The sequence below is a fragment of the Strigops habroptila genome, chromosome 11 (assembly GCF_004027225.2).
Source record: "Strigops habroptila isolate Jane chromosome 11, bStrHab1.2.pri, whole genome shotgun sequence".
In the NCBI taxonomy this organism is placed as follows: Eukaryota; Metazoa; Chordata; class Aves; order Psittaciformes; family Psittacidae; genus Strigops; species Strigops habroptila.
This window is the reverse complement of record NC_046360.1, coordinates 33,041,065-33,066,746: the sequence shown is the minus strand read 5'-3', so window position 1 is coordinate 33,066,746 and position 25,682 is coordinate 33,041,065. Positions and strand designations below refer to the sequence as shown.

Genomic DNA, 25,682 nt, shown 5'->3' with positions numbered 1-25,682 from the left:
GCGAAAGAAGTGATCCTGAATAATTTATCCTAGAGTAAGTGTCCACATTTGCAATGACTCAGAAATAGCTTGGTCTGGAGCAACAAGCCCCTGAATGAAATACCAAGAGATCTGTCATGCATCTAAATCTTTTATGGTAATTTCCAGCCTGGAGGCTGTAAAACTGGAAATAAAGTTATGCACAAAAACAATACCAAAATTCAGCTGCTCTTCCCCTTCCTCCCAAAGCTCATCTCCTAAAGCTTCTCTCACATTAGCAGCCCTTCGTCAGGAATAAGAGAGAAGCTATTAGAGGAGAGGCATAACATGGCAGCATTTCATCCACAATGGGAAAAAGGAAAGAAATGAGGAGTGAACAGTTATTTAATATTGTGCAGAAGGAGCTCAGCCCTGGATAAGAGTACAGAGCTCTTTTAGAGGTACTCTTCTAGTCCTAACTTCCACTGAGGGTGTAATTTTCAGCCTGGAAGTTATCTTGATTATCTTTAGGATAAAGTACATCACTGCCTATTTTCCTGCTGATTCCTAAACTTCAAAAGCTATATTATATTCTTTCTTTGGAATAAGTGAGCTAAACCAAATCCCACATGTAACCTCCCTAAAGGGGCTTACGAGAAGAGGGAGAATCCCAATGTTACTCTCCAATACTAAGCATAAGGTCACATGTAATTTAGAAAGCTCATGCTTATTTCTTCATTTTCTTTGCTATCAGGACATTTTTCTGTCACTAATCCAGGTGTCACCATGCAGTGTCACTTCTCTCTGCATTTTTGTCTTTCTGCCAGCTTCTTTTTCTCCTTTTAGACTTGTGCAGTGTGTGCCCAATGCCTAGCATAATACAGCATACAGAAATCTCTCGATTGCAACAAACACACAGACCCTGCACTACCAGAATCACAGAACCATAGAATGGTTTGGGTTGGAAGGGACCTTAAAGCTCATCTAGTTCCAACCCTCCTGCCACAGGCAGGGACGTCTTCCACTAGACCAGGCTGCTCAAAGACCAATTCAACCTGGCCTTGACACTAACAGTTTTGCATCCTTCAGTTAGTCAGCTACATGTTGCAACCTCACTTGAAGCTTCTCCTGAGCCTGGGACATCAGCCACCACACATCAATGCCTTCCCTCACTCTCTTCCCTTGCCTCCCCGCCTCCTGTGGACTCTTCAGCTTTCCCTCGCTCCCAGTCTAAGGGTGGCTATCAGGCAGCACAGTTATTTTGGGAAGCAAATAGGAAATATGGGCAGTCAGGCACAAGGCAAACTAAAAATGATATGCTGAAACTGGACAGTTCCCCATTTTATTAGAAACCTTCACAAAGACTGGGGAAGGCAACTGAGATTGAGAGAGTCTTGACTGGAAACAAAATATCTGAAACACATTTGATCAAGAACAAAAACGACTGAAAACAGGCAAAAGAGGAAGAATAGCACCACATCCCCTGAGTCTTCCCAGTGTTACAACGAGGAGCTCTTTTTCTTCAAACCATTCCTTGAACAGATGGAGTCTGGCAGGAAAATCTACCCCCGCAGAGCAGCACTGCAGCCTACCTGTGTAAACCACTTTGCGCCTGACGGTCAGATTGACATGACCTTGTTTGGCTGCCTGTTGCATAAGCTGGACGACAAGCTGGTGTGATTTCCCGACAACAGGTGTCCCATCCACACAGATCAGTTCATCACCCGATCTCAGGCGGCCGTCAGCATCAGCAGCACCCAGCGGTACAATGTGACCGATGTAAATCTGTTGATGAATTAGCACAAATAGGAGAAAGGAAAGAAAGAGAGAGAAATACAGTGATAAATGAGGACTAGCTCAACAGCCAGCTGGAAGCAAAGGGCACTGGTAGTTAGACCCAATTTAGTAGGGACAAGAAACTATTGACAAATGTCTGCAGGTCAGGAAAGTTGCTCCTGTGAAAGCAGCTCCACATGAATATAGTCACATTGTGAAATACTAACAAATTGACATCTTTTTTCTTTAGGTGGTCTCTTCACTCTAATGACAGATAGCCTCTGGAAACGTGTTCAACCAGACAGTGACCAGAGAGGAAGATGGTTAAAACCTCTGAAGGTCTTGTCAGGAAAAGAGAGATTGAGTTATCCTTTCAGTTGTCTTTAGGGTTTACAAGCACCGCACCACTCGCCTGTCCGTCAACTCAGTCTTGGTTTATCTTCAGTGAGTTCTGTGGAGCTACTCTAACGTGAGAGGAATTACTCTAACGTGAGAGGAATTCACGGCATCTTTTTCCATAAATGAGCAAAATAATTTTGGCAGGGAAGTATGTGGAAATCTATGCTGCCCCTATCTAGCTTTGACCTGTGCAGCACAAGAAAGCCTGACACCTTCCACAGGTACTGGATTTATGGTAAAGAAGTTAAGCGAATTCAAGGAGGGAATTAAGCAAACAGAAGATGTGACACACTAAGATAAAATATTTGCAAACCTGACCAGGATATCCTTTCCTCAGTGTCCAGGCAATTTCAGACCTATGTGTTTTCATTTGGGCTATAACAAAAACAGGGAATAGCAGGGGAAGCCTGCCATTTCAGCTATAGGAGCTTTAGTTTGGTTTTTGGAGGGAGAGTGGCGAGGAGATGCAGGATGTAAATGCATTACCCACTAGATATTTTAACAGAGATACTACAGCACAGTTCTGCATATCTGTACATGCTACTGCCATGATTCTGGAAGATATCATGAGTTAAAACATGACTACATCTAGATATACTCACAGGCTCTCCAGGCTCATTTCCACCTAGAATCCTAAATCCAAACCCGGTTTCCTTTCTCCATAGAAAGATATCCTGCTCTTGGTAATCTGGAACTGAAGGGAAAGAAGGAAAACTGTAGTTTTTAATCCAAACCACACACCTTTATACCCAAATCAGGACTATTCTGATGTACATGTAGAGTGATCTGCTGCACAATTTTACTTCTGGTGACATAATTAAGAACATTAACAGCTTTACATACTAAAGGATTATTATTATTTAAATCACTACTAAAAATGATGTGGTGGTTTCTACTTTCTAGGTATCTAATTGTGACTTGCCATTTGTTTATTATTGCAGTATTTCCTTCCATTAATATCAGCATCATTACCCACTGCAAGAGCCTCTTCCAAATCTTCAATAAATAAATGTGTACAACAGAGAATTACTCTGCCAGAAACAATACAGCTGCCTCTTCTTTCATGGGAGACAAAAAAGCCACTTGTTGTGACTTCTACTGTTTAATTAACTTTCACAAGCATAGTTTGCTATCTGTCTACTGACACTGCTTTAAATAACTATGGGACAGATCTCCAGTTGGTGTGAAACAGAAGGACTCCTCTGAAAACAATGTAGCTCTCTTGTGTACAGGCTCTGTAAAACCACTGAACAGATAAAACCAGCTGGAAACATAAAAAAGCCCAACCTTACCTACTCATCAGTATGGAACACCAGCAAGGTTTTTACGATGAATATTACATACAGTGAAGTACTAACCTTGAAGTGCGGTTGAACAGTAATGTTTTATATTAGCTTACTCATGCCTGCTTTCATCCCTTCTTTAAAAATGCAAAATTAATTGCTAACATTAAATCATATCAGAAGACAACGTCAGGTTCATTTAACATTTATTGGTTAGGATCTGTAACATTGACTAATTTTGTAAGGATCCACTCCCAACATTTATAATTAACATTTATAATTAACCAGCCTCACTGATAAAAAAAGCTGTTCCTTTACAAGTCAGCTGCCTATATTTTTAGTAAAGAAACCAAAGTAGGAATGTAATTTAAATAAACGCAAATTCAGATATGGGATGCAACATGTTTAATGAAACATCACCTAGTTTTCTGTATCCATGAGAAAATAAACTGGTTGTTTTCCACTACTATCAGTGAGCGTCAGGCAGGGCCCTAACTGCGTTTTACGCTACCGGTGCCTGTTGTGCAAAGATTTGGGTCTAGTCATCTGGGGCTTCTGAGTGCTGAGATTTTGGTTAGCATTGATGCACTCTCTTCAATGACTCAACAGGTTTAAACTATAGTATGAATATAAGACTGAGAATACTAAAAATTTAAAGAACAGATGAGTGCTAAGGCACAGATGTCTGTTTTACATTTCCATTCAAACTGGGTTTATATATATTTTCACATTGCATTCACAAACTAAGCTAGACCCATGCACATTACTTACTGAACTAGAAGTTAATTTTTGTCCAGCTACAAGTACAGAACAATCGGGTGATGAACACGCTGGAAGCCTGTGTGGTTCATCTGTTCAGGAAAGCTGGCTGAAGGCAGCTCAACACCATACAGACGTGCAGCACAACAGCAGAACTTAGACAACGAATTAATTGGTGTTTGTCACTGCCTTCAGAGAGGGGGAGCGTGAAGAGCACACACATTCGAAGCATCTATCCAGCACTTCGCAGGCTTTTTTTGGCAAAGGCTGGCCCCAACCAATTAATAGTGTGTGTTGGATCTGTCAGAGGCAAAATGGCTTCTGCAGAGAGCTTCAGCGTGGGCCCATTTCCTCAGCATCTCTCAACACCTTCCCATTTGTCAACTCTCCAGCCTCACTGAACGATGCCTTATGTTCCTGGTTCGGGTACCAGCTAGCCAGTTAACAGCCGCTGGAGGGAACGGCAAGCCGAGGTGTAACGGCGATGTCAAACCAAAGCAACAAAAACAAGACAAGTCTATACCCAAAGAAGTGAGTTCATTCATGTAATGCTCCTTCCGCTGGAAGGATTACAGAGAGGTGAAACACAGATACAACAAACATACAGACAGCATACAATTTACAGAGAGTGAGTACGAACCAAACAAAACTCCTTTTACCACCTTTTGTGCCAGCTCTGCAGTATGGTGATTCATTGGCACAGCTCAGAAAACCCCATCCACCTCCACGTACTTATAGCTGAGGTGCGACCCCGAGGCTCTCCACACTGGAGAATTACTTTAGGTTCTTCATTATTTGGTAACACTTCAGAGGAGCCATGTTAGTTACTTCAAGGGAAAATTTCATGGTGGTGCTGAATCTTTATTGAAAGCGAATGAAAAAATGGCTTCCAGGAGTCATTCATTGCATCTTTACACCTTGACCTGATCTCAAGTGTGTCTGACTCTCATGTACATAGCCCAGATGGGTAAAACTCGTCAGTCTGCTCATCCTTCATTAAACTAGACCATTTGAAGAGCAGCACAAAAGTGGTAAGAAGAGTTCTTCTGTGGTCATGAGGAGGAATGGAAGGAGAGGTGAGTGCCACAGCTTCACTGGGAAAACTCATGGACAAAACAAGAACATGATAACCCCCCCACCGCCGCCTACGAAATCCACCGCTAGCCAGGACACAGTAAAGCAAGTACTTTGCACCTTTGTGGCTAACCTTGGCATACGGCCCTGCAAGACTCCCTTGGTGATGAAGAGCCCCCCGCCACAGAGCAGCAATGACACCAGAACAAGACATCACAAGACACAGATACATTCTCGGCACAGTCTTACATTCTCCAAAACTCGTGGAATTGATTTCTCTCTCTCTCTCACCCTTGCTCAGTCCAGTTGCAGGCGAAGGTGACATAGCTGTAATATTAATTTTACAATTTTGCAAAGCTTAATGTATCTGCTTTCTTGTTAGTTCATTCAATTCATTTTGACTGTATGGATCATGTTAGGCTTTCATGCATCAATTGCTAAGGTTATAGCTACTAAGGATTATGGCATACTAATTTTCACATTTATTTGCACATGCCTGTGTGCATGTGGATATATATAATATACAAACACATAGGATTTATACATTAATGCACATGCATGCAGGTAGATCTGAAAACTCCTTTTTTCTCCTCAGAGGAAGAGAACACCTTAAAATACTTTTCTACAAAAGAAAATCTTCACCATCCTGACACAGTTTTCCAATTGAAATCTTTTTCTAATGTTAAAAGAAATTCTAAATACATGGTGATGAACAATGAACACAGTGCTTAATTAGAGGTCATTTTAATCAAACTTTCCTATACAAACTTTAACAATTATCTTACATGTTATATAAAAAAAAATTCTGTCCAGGCAACATCAGTTTCAACACAAGATGGATTCAAAAATAACTAGTATGAGTTTGCTTTAGTCCCGAGTTTACTTGAGGCAGCAGCACTTTCAATGACTCATAGCTTGGCAAAGTATAAAAGTTTTAAGGCCCAGACTCAGCAAAACATATAAGGATAAATCTGAAATAAGGAGTGAGAAGTCTCACTGAAGCTGATGGAGAGTTTCAGTGTTGAAAAGTCTCGTGATTTAGCCATAAATCTCATGAGATTCTGTATTTGTAGAAAAGCCATATTCTAAACTATCCTATTGCAGAAGAATTCAAATTTTTATCCATCTTTTCCTTCTAATCAACCTTTCTGGTGGTATGGAAAACTTTCAAAAGATGGTTTCAGCACGCTCTCGACAAGGCAACTAAGTTCTGCCACTGAGGTTTGGGGAAGGCACAATGCCTCGGCTGAGCCATGGACCAGTCTGCCCACGACCAGCTACACAGCAGCTCTGCAGCTCATGGAACATGCTGCAAGTCCTGTGTCCCTTTTTAACAAGACATCCTCCAAGGGCATGAACACATCTGTGTGCCCAAGTGTATGACTATAACTGTTTGTCTCCTACTAATACAACAAAAGGACATAACCCTACCAAGGGGCTTTTACTCTCATCTTTAAAGTCATCCTGATCAGAAGGCAGATGCAATTTCCTGAAAGTATTTTTCTCTTCTATTTTAGGGAGAAAGTATCTAATATTTGGTATCATTGTGCAAATATTTTTAATTCTATGGAGTTGCTGGTGAGTGAGTGCTACACACTGGGGTCAAGACTTGTTTGTATTATTTTAATTAGATCTGGGGAGAGAAAATCCTACCAAATAAATTATGTGCCTGAAAATAAAATTCAAATATTAACGATAACTTAGAATATTTTAAAAGCTTTAAAAATTATCTATCATGTTCTGCTTTACTTTTAATTAAATGCTTAAGCCCTTCAAAGGGATTCATTAACACATCTGCAATTCAGATTAATTCATTTTGTTACTGCTGTTTTGACAGATGGCCATATGTAGGATAGGGTATTTTGCAAAGCAATCAGGCCACATGAGAAAAATTTGACAACAGATTGCGTTAATCTTTAAGGAAGTTTAATAATACATTGAAAAATAGAAAGCATATTATAAAAATATATTTTCAATAAAACAGTGTGACATTTCAGAATTGTGGTTCTCAGCTAAACTATTCAATTGATGTTTCTCTCACTGAGTGCTCTTTGTGCTTGTCATTCCTGGCTCTCGGAACAGCTTCCGTTTTTAAACCTTAAGGGTTTGTCCTTCTCTCTGATTCATGTACACAACTCCCACTAGCAGCAATGACTTACCCATAAAGAGGAGCTCAGGCAGCTAAAACTTAGCACCAGCAAAGAGTGCATTTGTTATCGCCACCAAATGATCTGTTTTCAGATTTACTTAACACAAAGCCGGCTATTCTCAAAAGTCTTAATCCAGCAAAGAATTGCAACTCTGGGCCAGACTGCAGCAGAGCATTTGAGCTCAGCCTTAGCCTTAAAGCACCCAAGTCCTTTTGGGTTTACAGCTTGAAAATCAGCTTCCTTGGATAGGAGCCCAAGCACTCAGCACCTTGCCGGCTTGATCCCCTCACCTAGGGGAGCTGCATGTGAAGGAACTTTAGCCTACATTTGCCGGATAACGCTGCAGTTCTCATCTGCTGCCACTCAACCAGAGTCCAGACACAGTTATGGAGCCATTGCTTAGCTCTGCATTATTAATTCTAGCTTAGTTTTTCTTCTATTTTTTCACTTTTTCCCTGAACAGGCAATGTCTGGCTCTCCTCCGCAGAATGGGAATACTTCCTGACATTAAGATGCATTTGGTAAATAAAAAGTATGTGCTTTTAGAAAATTATGGGTTATCTGGTGCTTTTGAAACAAATTCGACTCTACCAATGGCTTCAGTGAGACAAATCACCTAAGTCAAATATAGTCTATTTTTATGAAGTACTGATCCAAAGAATACTCAAAGAAAGGAAGAATGTATTTTACCAATTCTAAAAAATTAAAATGTTGCCTGTGCTTTCCATGTCCATATTATTATTATTAATATTAATTAATGATATTAAAGGCAATAGGTGTTCATTATAGATTCCGTACTTCTTACAAATATCCTGCAGATGATGTACTCATATATTGAATAAAACCTCTTTATAATATTATTTTTAGATGAAAAAAAATAAAAGCTGTCTGGGCTGGGGCTAATGAATTCATCTCCTTGTGTCAACTGCACTTGAAAAATTGCAGTCTGTTCTCTTTATATTCAACAATTTCACAAAAAACGGAACAAAATAAAACACTTAAGATGATCTAATGCTCTAAAATTCTGTCTTTTTTTTTTAACTCCATCATATATTTCAACACAAAGGGTTATTGCTGGTTTTCATTCCACTTGGGGATTCAAAACCCTGTCTCTCATAAGAATGTTTTATAATCCTTTTCAGGTTTAAAATTGAAGGCCATGACTCAATGGAGAGCAAGCCCTGGACTGGGCAGCAGGGAGAGCTGGGAGACCTGAGCTGGGGCTCCTCAGGCAGCAGGGGCTTCTAGGACCCACCAAAAGCCCCAGCTACTGGATGCATCAGCCACTTTCAACACTGGCACGAGGGTGGCATCCTCCTGCTATACATTAGATATTCCTTTAGTTCTGCTCACGCAGAACTAAAAGCTGTGGAGGTCATGGGAGAGGAGATACTAACTTCAGTCCCAAAGCCAAAAGGAATGGGTGCTCAAGTAAAAAAGAAAGCAATGATATGATTGTATCACCCCAGCTAAAGAAGGCACGGGAGTTAAACTGAACTGCACTTGGGTGAAAACACGAAGAGCAGCACATGTGGAGCAGACAGACAGTGAAACTGTTTTTTTCCATCCCACAGCCTCTGGTGCTCCATGCCAGCAGAGCTCCCTACAAGTGGTCTGAAAGCCACGCAGATCGTGCTTGGGCAAGTCTCAATGGGACCATTATGTTTGCAACAGAGCAGCCACCAATTGCCCAAATTTCATGCAGACCAAACACAGGGAAAGAAACACGGTGGCTCACACCAAGCTCCCAGCGCAGAAGAGGTGCCAGATTTCAGCTGTGATCCAGTCTCCATTTCTGAGACTGGTGAGAGGGATGAAAGTTGATGAAGGAGAAGCTGACCACTGACCTCTAAATAAAACCACCAGTCACGCTTCGTGATCAGACTGCAACAGGAGACAATAAGTCCAGTGGCCTTTTTCATTTAAGACTAGATCTTGCCTGGTTTTCTTCACCTTTCATTAGGCACAGCAAAGCCATGTCACCAGGTAAGAGTGCAGGTTAATCCCCAGGAAACATCTTTCACTGCAGCTTAAGGATCAGAAATTCATAGGCTTTTGGACACTTCTAGTGGCACATACTTAACACAGAGACATGGCCATACCAGGCCTCTGTCATACTCCGAAACCCCTCTGTCTGTGAAACCAAGAAATCTCAGAAAACACCCTCCTGGCAAGGAAATGGCAACAGGATGAAAAGGTGATAGAAAAGCACTGGTGTTCCAACAGGTGTCATCTGGTAGAACAGGCAGGAGATAAGAACTGAAGCAATAGAGAGGATCAACCCCAGAGGTGCTGGATCATGGAAAGGTGAGACAGGGAAGTTAAAGGGGCATTGCAGATGCCAGTGCAGCAAAAGGCCCAAGCAGAGAGGCACAGGGAGAGATGGGCTGTGGGAAACCAGCAGGTCAAGAGACAGTGAAAAGGCCTCTGGGAAGGGTTCTGGTCACAGACAAGGATAAAACCTCTACAAGATACCTGCAGCCATCAAGGAAAGAGGGAGGATTTAGCACATGGTGTTGGAGGTGGACACAGAAGGGCAACTGCCTGCCTGCACGCTTCAAGATTTCTCCTGCTTAGCCTCAGGTTTATCGGGAAAGACAGGCAGGAGTTAAGGCTGCTAAGCTGATACTAATGACTAATTAGTATGAGTTAAACAGCTAATTAGAAATTAGCTAAGGAGCTGCAGGGGGTCAGAGGCACTGTCAGCACAGTGCCTATGGGAACCATGTGAGCTGTGTAGCAGTAATGCTGGTGCCATGGGACAGCCTCAGCCTTGTCCACCTGGGCTGGAGGAGAAGGAGCTCCGTCCACAGCTCTGCAGGGCTTAAGTGTCACCATCCCCCAGCTTTTGCCCCTTTTTCCTATGTCAATGAGACGCAGATGAAACTTCCATCACTGCACTTCTCTGCAGATCAGCACAACTTGGCCCAAGAGCCACACGATCAGTACTCCTAATCCCTGGGAAAGGAGGGGAAGGGAAACAGCACACAGAAGCTGAGACACCTACAAACTGCATTGTTGAGACATTCAATCCAAAAATATACATATTCAGCCAAGAAACTGTGATTCATGATTTGATTTTTTCCAGGACATAAGATTACAAAGTGATTCATTTGGTCAGAAAAAAAACCAGCCCTACCATTTTTCATTCTGGGGTAATGTTCATTTCATACTGGTTTTACCAATTTCCAGTCAGCACAATAAAGTCAATCTCCAGGTGATTCTTACAGCACCAAGACTTTGAAGCTCCCTTTTCTGTAACTAAAGTAACTATTCCTTTCAAAAACGAACCTAATACTCTCTTTAAGAGGCTTTTACAGATCTGATCATCTTCAGCAATGCAATTAAAGCAAAGCCAGTGTGTTTATTTTGTTTGCAGAGAAGAAACTGATTGAAAACATATTTATAATCTTGGAGCAGAGTCAAAGCCCTGCTGAACTATTAGCCAAACGTGCTGATTATTAATTGCCATAAAAGCCACTTCCAATATGCATTTGATACCTGTACTGTTAAAGTGTCTGCTCTGGTCAAAGTAAAATGGCTCAGCTGGATTTTCTCCTCCCCAGGGTGAGGCTGGAAAGCATCTGATATGAATTTCAGCAAACTAAATACTTCCCCTCCTTACTGAAATTCCTAAGCATATCAGACAACTACTCTTAACCTCAAAAAGGAGTTCAGGATCTGGATAACAAACTTGGAAATTCTCCTTCAGCCTAATTTAAAAGCTAAATAGAAAAGAATAGGGGAAAAGATGGTCTTTAATTTTAAAGGGCTTTTTTGTATTAAGCTTTCCTAGAGATGATCTAAATTCATTCCTCATCAGAGAGGAAACTGCTCCTCTAGCAAGTAGCTATCATTGACAGGTACCGAATTAACAAACTGCAGCCTTATCTTTCCAACATAAACGTAAAGGATTCAGTTCTTCGCAAAGAAAATATACAGAGAGCGGCTGCCAGAGCCGTAGCCTTAGCAACCACACCTGCTTCATACTCACGTCGGCTTTCATACATGCTCCTGGACTGGGCCCAGATTTTGAATGGATCTGGCTTTTTCTGCCCAGCACCGTCGGGTTGGTCCGCAGCCGGCGCCTCGGCAGCGGTGTAGTCCGGCAGCACCTGTGTGCTGTGCGCTGGGGAAGCGGTGTGCCCGCTGCGGTGGCTGGAGACGCTGTGCTGAGAACTGTTTTGGCTGTCTTTCCTTTCAAGTGGTTGCTGTTAAGGGAGAAAGCGAGTGGAAAGAGAGGGAACAGACTGTTACTGGTCTTTGAGTGGGTGTTTTCCATCAATTTTTCTCCCTTCTTTGATCAGGGTTTCTTGCATGCACATAAGTAAACATCTAAATCGCAGTTTTGCTGCCACCAGTTAATGCTGGGTGCAGTTAAATTTCCCCTATGACAGATTTTGATAGGCAGACGGACAGAAACAGATATGCAAAACAAAGTCATTTGTCATAAAAAAATATGCAGTTCTCTATCTCACACATAAAACAGATCTAAATCTCATTATAGGTTACTAGTTTCAGTGCACTTATTCTTTTCCTACATTAAGGCAGAAAAACTCAGCCGCCTTTGGGGTTTGGAACTAGGTGATCTTAAGGTCCTTTCCAAAAATAACCATTCTATGATTCTATGATTCTACTCAGGTAATACTAGGGTCTAACTTGAGCCTGCAAAACAAAGGTAAAACTACCAGATTCCACTTTGAAAACTTCAAGAGTCCCTCCAAAACAGATTCAAGCCCAGCCCTTACTATGCAAGATCACTTTTCCTCTGCAGCTCTTGCAAAACCCATACCGCAAGTGGACAACAGAGTACCATTTCCATGTCTCTGCTTCCCAGAGCACCCACAAGATTACAGCAGATCTCCACAAATGTGAAAACAACTATTTGCACTTTGATTTCCTTGTTTTAATTGAGCATATTAAAACAGGAAAAAATACACCTGCCCAAATTCAAGGCTTATTCAAAAGGAGTATGTCAAGAGCTCTGTCTGCTCAACATTTAGCTAAGCAGGGTACACAATTCTTAACTCAAATTCACAATGGTGTGCTCAAATGAAGCACTAGCCACATTTGCGTTGCCAGGATTTCTACTACTCAATATGCAGCAAAATCCTCCCTCAACAAGAGCTCCCCAAACTGTACACTAAATGCTTTTTAATGCTCTTTTGAGATGACCTTGGGTCAGCATTAAGGTTGAGTCCAATCTCCCACCTGCTCTGGCACAGGGAACTGGCACGTTCCCGGGCTTCTGTGATGAAGAGGGTGGCTGGAAAAATAGCATCCTACAGGTTGGTTTTATAACATCCACAATTTCCTGGTTAAAAGGGGTCAGCCATTCGTACCGAGAAACCTCTCCCCAAAACATAAAGCCTTCTGCTGGCAGGGGGTACGTGAAACCATTGCAACAGGAGTCTCTGCTTCTAGGGACTTCTCCATAGAAAACCAAGCAGAGGTAGGGAGAAAAGCCAACAACAAACACAGAGCAGATCTGCACCGGGGGGCTGAAGCACACCCTCCCCTATTCTGAACACAAAACCCCAGGTGGCCAGTGCTCCATCACAGCAGGGCTGAATTAATTACAGAGGAGAAAGTCACCATAAGGAAGTGCACACTATTTGAGTCTTAACAGTAATGTTTTCTGGTTTAAGTTGCACATATTCTTAGGTTGAAACAGAACAGCCCAAACAACTTTGACCTTGCAGCCTTCCCTTCGAGTTGTTGATCCACTAACAGCATTTTCTTAAATGACACCTTGATCAACTAGAATGTGAAATTGCTTTTGTCCTTTCAAGTAATTCTGAACAAAGCGTACCTGCTGTGATTACTCAACTGCAGACTTTCAAATACAAATATCTGAACCAATTTCAAACATCTTTAACTTTTTAAGTGGTAAAAGAAGCTAATTCACATGCGGCCTTTCAGTTTTTAAATGAAGCTGTTTTAAAACATCTCTGCTGTGGATAATCACTCCTTTGTAACTTAAAAATAAAGGAAAATAAAAGAAAGAAAGAAAAAAAAAAACCTTACAACTCTCAGTCCAGCCATCTGGATTGTTTTGTTTGTTTGGCCAAACTACTAAAATAACTACAAGCATCCTGTGAAACTTCAGGCCAATCTCGCTGGAAATAGCTAGTTTACAGAAGGGACTAAAATGTGGAGCTTTTTTCAGCCCTTAGGGAAATGTTGAGAACTCTCTGAAAACTTTGATTTAAATAGAAGCAAAGTTTTGAACTTTAAAAAGTGCTCTCACTTTATGATATGAAAGAGCTAAATTTTGAACAAACTATGAGTTCTGCTTCGTATTTGGGTTGCAAATGGAAGCGTCAGCATATCTCAAGCAAAATCACCTCTAATCAAACTAGAGTTGCCATTGCAAATACATAGACCTTTTGCAAGAAATAGGGGAAAACTTCTTCAGAGGGACAGCTGTTTTTATAAACAATAATGCCTTCAAAAAGCTTGGAACATCTCTATTTAGGAGTTGAAGAGGGGAACAGAGAAAGCAGAATGCAATCATGGAAATAATGAATATATGTACTTAAATTAGTTCAATACGATATTAATTGACTTTTACATCACCAGATGATGCCAAAAAGGTTTGGGTCAAACTTATTTCTATGTGATGTAGCAGCTTCAACACATCATCATCATCATCAGGACTTGCTGGGGTCTGACCGCCCTGCCTTCTGTGTCAGGGACTGCCTAGATGAAGAAGTCTGTGCCTTGGTGCAAAGGTGGCACTGTTCCAAGAGATGAGCTGATCAGATGCCAATGAAAGGATGGCTTCTCTATCTCCTACCTCATTCCTAACTTTGGGGATGATGCTCCTGGATCCAGATCTGACTGTCCGGCTCACTTGGCTCACACACAGGCAGGAACACAGCTAAATCAGGGCCAGAAGAGCAGGGGGCAGTTTGGTGACAGATCACTACAGAGCCAGCAGTTCAGACCTCATCCAGAGATGCTGATCATGTTTTTCAGTGCAAAGTAAAGCAAGATCAGCTGAAGCATTTTGACTTCTGACAGTAGCTACAAGAGCATGGAGCAGTGAACTACCCAAGTCAGCAAGAGCACCCCTGACCCTCCAGATTCTATGGTCTTTTCCAGAGCTGTTGATAAGAATAAATAGCTTGCTAGAAAGACTCTTGACCAAAAGCAGCTAGAAATAAAGACCACGATGACTAATTTGAGTCCATTTAGGCAGACACATGCTTAGATACAGGTCATGGGGAAAAAACAATCATCTTGGTATTGTACTACAGCCATGACAAAATAAATGTAGAATCATAGAATGATTAAAGCTCATCCCCTGCCATGGGCAGGGACACCTTCCACTAGATCAGGTTGTTCAAGACCCATCCAACCTGGCCTTGAGGAATATGTGGAAAGCTGAACCTTCTCATGCCCTACTCAAGCCCCAGGTCTGAGATGCATGGCATGTGCCAGCTTCCTTTCACTCTTGCTGAAACCTGACAGTGCTCATCCCGCAAAACCTGAGATGAAGCAAATGCAGTATTGAGAAGGTGGTCTTTTCCTGCTGCCCCTTCCCCACTGGCTGAGGTTATCAGGAACATCAGCATGGCTCACATTTCCGGCTGCAGCTGCAGGGGCAATTGCTGCAGGAGAGGGGGCAGACATCAGCCTCCCAGGATTTCTTCCCCTCCACAGTGCAATCCCATTTTCAGCCATACGCACTGCATTTGCCCACCTAAAAGGCAGCTTCTCCCTCAACAGAGAGGTTGAGTGAGCCCACACTGAGCACTACATTGTCCTCTGACTACAGGAAGGGAAGAAAACAGCAAAGGTGAGGTGAGCTGGAGAGCTTGAAGCTGTTAGGTTTCAAAAGGAGACAGGAGGAAAACTGCTTACAAAAGTCTCCAAGTGCCTGGAAAACACTACAGATACCCCACATAGTGGAGATCAGATTATCATAGATGCTAAATGAAAGAGTAATTGGATGTTACTTTGTACAGTGACTGCTAAAACAACTGAAGCCCATGACACAGCTGAGAGGTGGCTGCAGGCAGAGACAGGATGCTAATTATTAGCAGCAGTTGTGTATGTCTGTGTCAGGCAGAGAGAAACCACCGTAGAAGAGGTGATGGTGGCAGAGACCATGTCCTGCAGCACAGACAGACACCAAAGCTTTTTGGCACGGGATTCTCCAGGCATAAAACTGCAAGAGGGAAGAGTTGCTGTGGTTTCCTCCCACTGCATTTCAAGGTAGGGGGAAAAATGGCCTCAGGATGAAGAGGGATGTGTTGTAGACTCATGCTGTTGAAGCAATTTCTCCTCCTGACAAAAATAAGACATCGGCAGAGCCCCAAGTGCTGCGTATCCACCCAAAATATGTGGCAAGTGTCTTGTCAGGGACAGGCTGTGCACAAGAATTGCATTTTTGGCCACAATTCAGCTATGCTGACAATGTATTTATTTATACCCAAAAGAAAAGATCAGATATTTGGAAGGGCTTAGCACTTTCTTCCCCCTGCAGTGATCCCATTTTCTGATGATCTAGCTGCAGATTTTGTACTCTAGAGTATTTTGGAGAAGCTGGTCCTGGCAGCGACAGCAAAAGGAGCTGGAAATGGGAATCTTTGCCCCCTTGTGGAGTATTTTGATGCAAGCAAGAAGGAAAAATCAAAAGTTTATTTTCATCCATGTTAGACCAGGATAATTGCAGGGGAATTTGCTGTACTAGAGCACTTGCACTGAAAATGTATATCCCCAGACGGTCAGTGCAAAAACATTATCCATTTTCATCTGAAAAAGAATCAACGGGAAACTGAAAACCAACAAGCAGCACAGAGAGCTGCTGTGAGCATGTCCTCGGTGAGGAAGAAGAAAGAACTTGGAAGCGCCCAGTCCCAAGTACGGCTGCAAACTTTATTTACTAATTTGGCTCTTTCACCGAGGTTGAAGAACTCTCCTTAAAAACTAAGAAAAAGAGCAAAACTTATCAGAAGATACACACAGGCTGAAAAATACAGCCCAGGAAAACTGAGCTCAAGGCAGAAAATGTATTCCCAGACTGTGTCACAGCCCCAGCACTAACAAACCTCTCCAAGGGGCTAAAACACCTCCTCTCAGCTGGGAGAAATCCAACAGCCTAAGGTTGTCCTTTTGGGAATACAAGATTGGGACTGATAGCTAAAAATAGGGCTTGTCTGAGAAAGAGACAGCTGCTGGCAGTAAATCAGGAATGTGTCCGTGCTTTGGGAAAGGAGATGAGGTAACAAGAGAGCTTATCACTGTGCTGAGCAAAGCAGAAGAGGATGGAGACCTGAGCTTGCGTCTTCCCTAATGCAGCAGAAGAAACAAAGAACGAGCACAAGTTCAGATTGGGCCAACTGCTCCCAGCCTGGATGTGCACTGTCCTCTAACTGTAGCTAATTGATTAAACAAGGAATGCTGGAAAACAGCCCCTCTGCACTGGGCAAAGGGAGTGAGGGAAACGGGCAGCACGTTCAGCCCAAGCCCCATAGCGAGCTGTGCAGCACTGGGGACAGTCCAGCCATAGGAATCTTCATGGCCAAGAGGGACAGGCTCCTTTTGCCCGAGAGCCGGGTAGCAGCCCTTCAACTATACCAATAAAGGAAGGTTTTGGCAATATCACTGCTTTCATGCTTTTGACCATTGCCTTGCCCACACCAGCTCTGGTGTTAAATCCATCCCAGACAGCCCCAAGGACAGCTTCCTCCTCTGCAAAGGGGTGCCCCAAGCCGCTTTGCTCCAGGTTTCTAAGTTCAACCTGTGCATGTCACTGATGCCTGGAAATGAAGACATGGCTGTATGGACTCTACCACACTCTGCCACTCCAAGGAGCAGTTGGTCATTAAAGCTGCTGCACAATGCGGCAGTGTAAAACATCACTGCTAATTGCCGATGCAAATGATCCGGTGTGCAGGCAAGAGGAATAAGATCTGCTTTTTTGTGAATCCTGCACTTTAGAGGCAACAGCACCGCCTTGGGCAGTAGTAGAAATTACTGGAGGGACCTGAGAGCAAGGTGAGAGGGGTTGAGGAGAGGCATGCAAGGGAATAGGACTGCTTTCTCAAGGCTGACCAGCTCCTCAAAATAAATAGTAGGGAGAAATCTGCTGTTGCAAGGCTACACCTGTTTGCAAGCAGTCCCTTTGTTCACCAAGACAGGATTATCCCGATATGGATTTAGATGCTGCTCAGATTTTCACGGTGCATCGCTGCCAACCAGAGAGGTGTGTGACATGCAGGACCCCGCTTCACCTGATGCCGAGTGTGCGTGTGGTAAAGCGGGAGCCTCCATGTTTTGAAATAAACCAAGACTCATTGATCGGGGCTGGTTTAATGACAGAAGTCAGAGTGTGGATCAGGTGCAGCCACTCCTGCTTCAACCAGGGGAAAAGTGCAGCCAGAGATAAGAAAGGTGCCAGACACGTATGTGTTTTACACACTCACTTCTGTTTTACCAAAGGCTGAAATAACATGACAGAAGCGAGTACGCAGGGTCTGACATGTCTGTGATTTGCGAGGGAGCACACCCCGCACTTCTGCCTCTCAACATTAATGCGAGCTGACAATGGTAGAGGCCTGGGCTCACATGACTTTAATCAGCACTGCCCTAAGCCATCAGAATCACATTAATTATTTCAGGGCTTTCTTATGGATGAGCAGAGTACTCGTATTAAAAGCAGGAGCCGTCTGCTCAGCCCCTTCATAAACCTCTCGCCCAGGTTCGCAGTGAGGTGGGTTGTGCCCAGCTGCAGTTTTTGGTACCCACCAGGGACTGGCAGTGAAGTTTCGCACTGTCTTACAACACAGCAAGGATCTCACTCGGCTTCTCCACAGCTACCGGGAGAGAATTCTCTTTTTCCCCCCCTCTCTCAACAGATAACTGGAAACTTTCAGGCTTTAAGTATTCCATTTCCTTTAAAAATAAACCATTTCCTTTTCTTTGCATACAAATAGCACATTAATTTCTACCACAATATCATGCACAGAGCTTTAATGATACTTTAGATCACAGCTTCCATGCTATTAGCTAACATGTCATCCAGGTAACAGCTTTACATGAAAATAGGACCAGAGGGACAAGAATATACTGTTCTGTTGGTTTGGGGATTTTTTTAAATAAGGAATCTCACACCTGCAGCACAATCCTGCTCAGTATGAAAATGCCTCCAGAGAAAGCAACCGGACACCTAACTGTATTCCCTGGGAACCATAACCATGCTCTGTCCATGCTTTGTCTCTCTTGACAAGGTACATGCTTTCCCATTCTGTTAATAATTCAGCTGAGGGTACTTGAGAAAACTCAGGGAGTTAATGGAAAAGGTTGGTGCCTATAAGCACCCGCCAGGAATTGCTATCTGGCAAGAAGGTGGAGCCTCCCCATCTTTCCAAAAGGAAACAATAGCTTTTTTTTGGGGTAAGTTAAATGACAGACAAGCTCATCTGTCAGGGAAGGGGATCTGTAAACCTGACGCTTTATTCGCAAGTCCCCCTTCCGTGCTGCCTTCCTCTTTCATCTCCCCATGCAGCAGGAGCCGTGCAAGGTAATCATGGTTGCAACAGAAAGACAACTTAAAACAATCAAGACCCACAAAGAAAACAAGCCCAACTCATGCCTTTCTCCTTCAAAGCAGACAAACATACAACAATAGTAGCTGAAAAGTGCTTACCGACTTTGGGCTCTTCTTTGGGACCGGCAGTCCTGAAAAATGGTAACAAGGGAAAAATAAACATTAGCATCTAAATGTTACCTTCCCTGAAAGAAAAATCCCTAGGTGTATCATCCGAATGTAGCCATCTGCAGAGTTATGTCAGCTTTCGCTCTCGCATCGGAGTTACCAGTCTGTTCATATCGAATCAAAGCACAGGCAGAGCGAGCGAGAGAGACGGGAGCGGGGGGAGAGAGCTCTATCTGCATTAGCTATGCTGACTTGTGCTGCAGCAGCCGGGAGGCTGGGAGAGAAACCCACAGCACTCAGCGGCCGCCGAAACCCGGCGCTTGGTCAGAATCTCAAATGCTCCCCTGGATTACGGGAGACTTTAGATTACAATTAAGCTCAGGCTATTTCCTTTTGACGCGATGGCTTGGCGATTGTATCGGACCAATCGCCGTGGTGCAGAGGAAACAGGTTGATATTTAAAAAGTATTTCTCTAGAATTTCATTTTTTGAAAGGGAAATGTGCCTTGGCTTGAGCCAGGAGGTGCAGGCTGGGCAAAGGGAAACAAAAGCATGAGGAGGAATAAGCTCTTACCCCTAAAACCATGAATGCTATTGAGAAAACACGCAGTTTTCCTTCCTGTCCATCCTAAGTGTAAATCTTTGAAGCCAGAGATTTTATCTGTTAGTTACAATTTCAGAGACCTGAGAGGCTTGAAAGCAGCAGTGCAAATGTCTTGACCCTTAGGGGGGGACACTAGGGAGTGTGGAGAAGGGGGACTTGCACAGGTTGCAGTGGATGCAAAGGAAGAAACAACTGGGAGGGCATCAGGGTTTTTTTCAAGGATAATTTTGCCTTTTGAAGCAGGCTCTTACTCACTCTGTGATGCGCAAGAGAACTCAAGTGGGATTTCTACTGACTACTTCTGCATACAGCCCAATTCCCAGCAGCAAAGGACATGCTTGTCCAGGGGATTTACCTACAACACAGAGAAAGCTCTTTCCTGGGCATCTTGCTAATGTCCTTTTCTTCCACTGTTGGAGGAGAGGGAATTCCCCATATTTAGCTCTACGTGACACTCCAGAAAACAAACATAAACCAAATCACAGATTACACTCCACATTAAGTGCTCTAATTCAGACGTTTGAAATCTGCTTTTGCCTTTAGGATGTGATTTATGTGGCATTTATGCCGCATTACGTCTTCTACCTTATGCAATTTGTTGTGCTAAAACCTATGCCCTCATCTAACTTTTGCACAGAGAATAAAATAAGTGATGCAAGCGAATTGCAAATCTGCCTAGGAAGCAGCTCATTTTAAGGTAATTTGGGAGATGTTAGTTCTGAATAGGGAAGATCCACAATTAAAAGTGATAAACAGATCTCACTTTGCTGCCTGCTAACAGACTAGGATGCAAACTGTAACAAGTATTTTACATGAAGTATTTTCAGCTTTTAAGGAGTATCTGTGCTCTGCATTCCCAGCCTGTAGCTGATACCCCTCCAGGCACTGATTGATCAAGGGACAATGAAACATCAAAACTGTTTGAACTACACAATCAAGACAGCAGCTTCATTTCTGCTGACGGTGACTATGTTTGTATAATATACTTAAAGAGGAAAGCACTAAAAATGTCCATGGCAAGTCCCATTTTTAACAGGCATCATTTATCACAGAGATAAACACAGAGAGAGATTCTCCCCCCCTCCTTTTCTCTTCCCCCCTTCTGCATGCATGCACACACGTTTACTCTCCCTTTCCAAGGGATGCTCTTTCCTATTAAATCAATAGGTAGAACAGATCCCCATGCATGCACACACCCTTAGCAGACCATAAGCCAGAAAGCATTTTACAGCAATCTAAATGCTCTCTGCAAATCATAAAGGAGAGCTGCAGCTGGGCTGTTGTTTCAAACTGTACCAGAATTTAGTTTACTGCATCACAAGCATTAAATGTTAAAATCGACTAAGTACGAGCTACTGAATAAACCTTTCCTGCAAAGCTTGTCATTAATTTTGGCTGCTCCAGTGCAAAAGAGATGGAAAACAGTTTAAAAATAATGGAAAACACATCAAGGCCATTGTTTGGCGGGTCCTTCAGAGGCCAATGAATCTTACAGTGTCACTGCTCTGTGCCAGACTTTGCTGCAGAACAAGCGGTAATTGACTTTTTACCAAAATAAGTGACTGCAAAACACGTTAACAAATGCTGGTAGCTTGTCATGGGACAGGCTTATAGTCAGAGGAATCACCTGCTTGTATTCCTGTAAAAATGTTAGTAATTCATCTAATTAGGGTCTCATTTTAAAACTCCAGTTCCTTGACGCCGCAGGCCAAGAGAGCAGATGATAGGTATAATGTCTAGTTTTCATGCTCAGATGACAGAATGGATGTAGTATTTAGCAGCCATGAACATGAAGTGCTTGAATAACCCCCAAATCCTGGGAGCACCACTAGCAAGAAAACACTGAGCTTTTCCAAAAAGCTTCTGGCAAAAACAATTGCCCAAGCCTATGAATTTGGGATGGTGATGACTATGAATTACAATATTCAGGTTTTGGTGACATTAATATGTCCTGCCTAGGCCACTGCTCATGCCATGTCTTGCTTGGTACCCTCATCCTCCTGGTTGCACTGTTCTGAAGCCTCACTGCAAGTTTTTCAGTGGCCAAGCATGGACTTAACACCCATTTTGCATCTCTTTGGCATTGTCTAATTATTTAGCAGTCACAGTGATGGCATTCACATCCCTGGCTAAGAGAAGCCAAAAGGCTTCTCTGCTGCTCTGCCCTCAAATCCAATAACGGAAGAGTGACAGTTTATATCGACACCATTTGCAATATAATTCCTCTGTGATTTAATGCTTATGGACATCTCTCACTAGCATTTGAAATGCCTCTTCTAATTTTGGGTGGTTTGGGAGGTGCAGATTAGAGAAGATGGAAAAGTCAAGCAACAGAACGGGGCTGTTGCCATCACAGAGTTAACAGTGCTTTAAAACAAATGAGCGCATCTGGTAAACAATGTCAATATGACCTAAAACCCCTTGAATGGGCTCATTGTAGCTACTTACTACATGTGCCTGGAATTAAATTAATTAGAAAACACAAATTACTCCCCTCTAAATAACAATGTAATAAAGCAACTGCTTAATGAAAAATATCAGTGATCAGTGAGCAATCCACAAGCACAAAAAAAAAAAGGGATTGTAATCAAACTAAATTCACAGACTCTTCAACAAGGCAAGAAAGGCTTCATACAAGGTTAGTCAAAAATGAGTCAGACACAGGGATCTAAATTAAACTAATTATCACAGAGATTATTACATTTATCTTAACAAAACCCTCTCTCTCCTCTCCAGTACTCCCTAAAGCTCTATGTACAGCTGGCTGCATCCATCTGCTCAACTACATTTTGTAACATGGGGGAAAAAATGCAAATAATTAAGCAAGTTTTGTACCATGACTTCAGCACTCTTTAACGCCGTTACCCACCAGGAGCAGTATTTCTGTTGCATGACACTGTATTATGTTGTAAGCAATGTGGTCCATGAAGTAAGGCCATAAGCCAGCTTATTTCATATTATTTGGCACATGTTAGTTTTGCAGTCCTATGTGGTAAAACTTTCGGTGCTGGGGAGCTGTAAGTTCTCTAAACCTACCTACTATGAGCTCATGGAAGAACCCATGGACAAAACTGTGACCCCAAGTGTTGCTGTTTCTAAAGTGTGGTGGTCCTCAATTTTCACACGAACAGTTTCTCAAATCTTTTGGTTTTATGCATCCAAAGTAACATGGGAAGACCAAAACACGTGGCAAATTCTGGCTTACTGAGCATATAAAGAAGAATGCAGTATGTGACTACAAGTTTTTGCCATAGCCTGGGCCTGATTCTGTTGAGAGCTCAGAAGGCCACAAATGCTCAAAAATTACCTAGATGGACACCAGACACATCATGCCCTATTCCACAGCCCTGCATTTAAGACACAGTGGATCAAAATGATCACAAGTTGAGTCTTCAGGAAGACCTATCTCTAGGCACCACAGGAGTCATCCAGTCAACCCATCTGAAAAGCTTGGTTATGTGAAAGCCAGTTGACATGAACATTCCTCACTTCACCACCAAAGAAAAAAGAGAAGTACATATTTCAATGGGATTTCAACTGAAGTTGGAATAATTCACTACCAGTTTGCACAACCGACCCACAGGACAAAGGCACTTGAAATTGCTAAGAGCCAGTCTAGAAGCCAGACTGTCATCCTATTTGTTGCTATATCTGTGGCTACTGCTCAAGATTCTTCAGTTTTGGGGTGGTTTTGCACATGAAGGAAAAGAACAACTGTGTCTTGATCTTCACTTCTCATGATTGCTTAACACTTCCAATCTTTGTTGGACACTTTTGTGGACCGTAGGTAATCCTAAGTGAAAAGGTCACCCATTTGGTTTAGCCATTACATCGTCTGCAGCACAGAATGCACAACAGCTGAAAATTAGTGGGAGATGAATAAAAACACAAGTAAAGAAACATTTCAGGCTATGTCACAAGGTTAACATTTACAGAGAAAATGTTCCTGCCTGGACAAAAAACATAGCACCAAGCTTTCTAAATAGCACTGCTTAAACCCTGCTGAATAAAATCCAAAGGCTGTGCCAAAGGAAACAGACACTTGGAAAGATGAGGAGTAAAGTACTGGAGTCAGGGGGTACACAACCATACACCTGACATTGCACATTGATCGTTGCTTTCTGTGTGCAAAACAAGGAACTTTAAATAATTAACGCTAATGGCTATTAGTGCTGCTGGCGGGGCAGGGGATGGGAAGTTGGTGGTGACAAAGCAATCCCCTTGATTCTGCATGGTCCATTGGTAAATAATTTCTAATAAAGGACAAATAGTATCTAAAAGAATAGATAGAACTTGATCTTTTCCAGACTGGAGAAAGAACAAGAAAACACATCAGAATAATTTGCAGCAAGAGAGGCAAGCCTGTGAAGGCATAAGGAGCACCATCAAGAAGAAAACCGCTACTTTGGCCCTACCTAACTTCTCTGCTCATCATTGTGATTTGCATAACAAGAGTGCCACTACACTAGCAAAAAAAAATAGCTATGCAATACTAGCTTTATGTGACAGAATAATTTACACTGCAGGAAGATAGCCCTGCCATAAATCAAGTTTGGTAACTACCAAACACAGTGAAAAATGCCATGTTTCTAATGCTAATGTTCAGTGCTAATGCTAAGAAAGCAATGTTTTCAAGAGACCATCTCAGGCATTATTAACCCACTGGCATTGGCAAAAAACATAATGAGGCATAGTATATTATTGTCATTAGCAAGAATTTCAGTTCTAGATGCTCAAAAGATGTTAAATTGTATTAGTCTCAGTTACTCATTTTTGATCAGGATGCGAGACAATTCCTCAGTAATTGCAGTCTCGGTCTATTTTCAGCATCTCAAACCAGAATTGATTTTAGAAGTGATAAAGGAGATATAGGCTAATAAAATGCTGTTCACTACAAAAAATATAAATTTAACTATGTAGTAAGATACATATGGCAATGCCAAGACAGTAAGATAATAAAGACATTGCAAATTGGTGTGACAATTACCCATCTAACTTGTAGTTGAAAGCATGTCAGCAGTTCTTATATTTTTATTTCATTAAAAGAAGAATATTTCCTACAGCTTGAGCTGTTGGAGTCATATGCTTAGATGAAAAATCTCTGTTAATATTTAAACAAATATGTACATAGACATCAAATTTCTGAAACCTCACAAATTTGAGAAGGTAAACACCAGAACTGGAAAGTAATTAGAAAAGCCCATGTTCTTTTTCCATAGATGTGTGTGTGTGTGTACACATGTATTATATGTATTTTTTTCACATACATCAGCATATATGTGTGGATATGCATAACCACAAAAAGGTACCTATCCTTTTCCACAATCCCACTAAATCCATGACTTGCAAGCTTTATTTCTAGAGGACCTCACACAACCTTGGGGGATGCTGCTATTTTGAAGATGTTCAGTCCCGACCCATCTCTCCTCAGCTGGCTGTCCCGTGGTATGGCCATGTGGGTACCACAGGGCAGCAGCACCTCAAGGCCAATCTCATGTGCCACTGGTAGAGGAGGAACCATATTTTGCTGTTGTCACATCAGTATTTACCCTGCTTGGCAAGGGTGTTTGTCTTCAGACTTACCACAGCACTGTTACAAGGTGTAAATCCACATGCTCAGACCTGTGTGGCTTATGGCAGTATTTCATATTTGGAGAGCAGACTGCACAGAGGACACCTGCAAATAAGGCCTTCCTGGCAATAGTTTGATGATGCTATTAACAAATAACATCTCTTAATAATAAGGTAATATTTATGGAATGCTTAGCCAGATTCAGACCTGAAGGGTGCATATGCACACATGGCACGCTAAGGCAGAAAATCTTTACTAGAGGACAATGGTTTTGCAGACGTTTTCACAAAACATCACATTATTAAATTTAAAATACAGTTAGCTATTAAAATAAATTAGTAACTCTATATACTTTCAAATACTTAACTGTATATCTCAGAAACTAACCCTTAAGGATAAGGATGGAGTCAAAATCTCTGGGAACTGATATTCACCTGCC

At 42.3% G+C, this 25,682-nt stretch overlaps 1 protein-coding gene across 27 annotated transcripts in view; it reads right to left on the bottom strand.

The window, feature by feature from the left end:
* MAGI1 (membrane associated guanylate kinase, WW and PDZ domain containing 1) overlaps nt 1–25,682 on the bottom strand; it is a 340,411-nt gene that overhangs the window by 19,312 nt on the left and 295,417 nt on the right. For 20 of the 27 annotated variants that reach the window (XM_030501199.1, XM_030501183.1, XM_030501186.1 and 17 more), the window contains 5 exons: nt 19,059–19,090; nt 11,394–11,610; nt 5,499–5,576; nt 2,736–2,827; nt 1,551–1,743 (listed from right to left, as the gene is read on the bottom strand). In XM_030501199.1, the coding sequence (XP_030357059.1) occupies nt 1,551–1,743; nt 2,736–2,827; nt 5,499–5,576; nt 11,394–11,610; nt 19,059–19,090 (612 nt within the window). The remainder of the gene's footprint in view (nt 1–1,550; nt 1,744–2,735; nt 2,828–5,498; nt 5,577–11,393; nt 11,611–19,058; nt 19,091–25,682) is intronic. The other 7 variants (XM_030501192.1, XM_030501193.1, XM_030501194.1 and 4 more) reach the window with 1 other exon arrangement.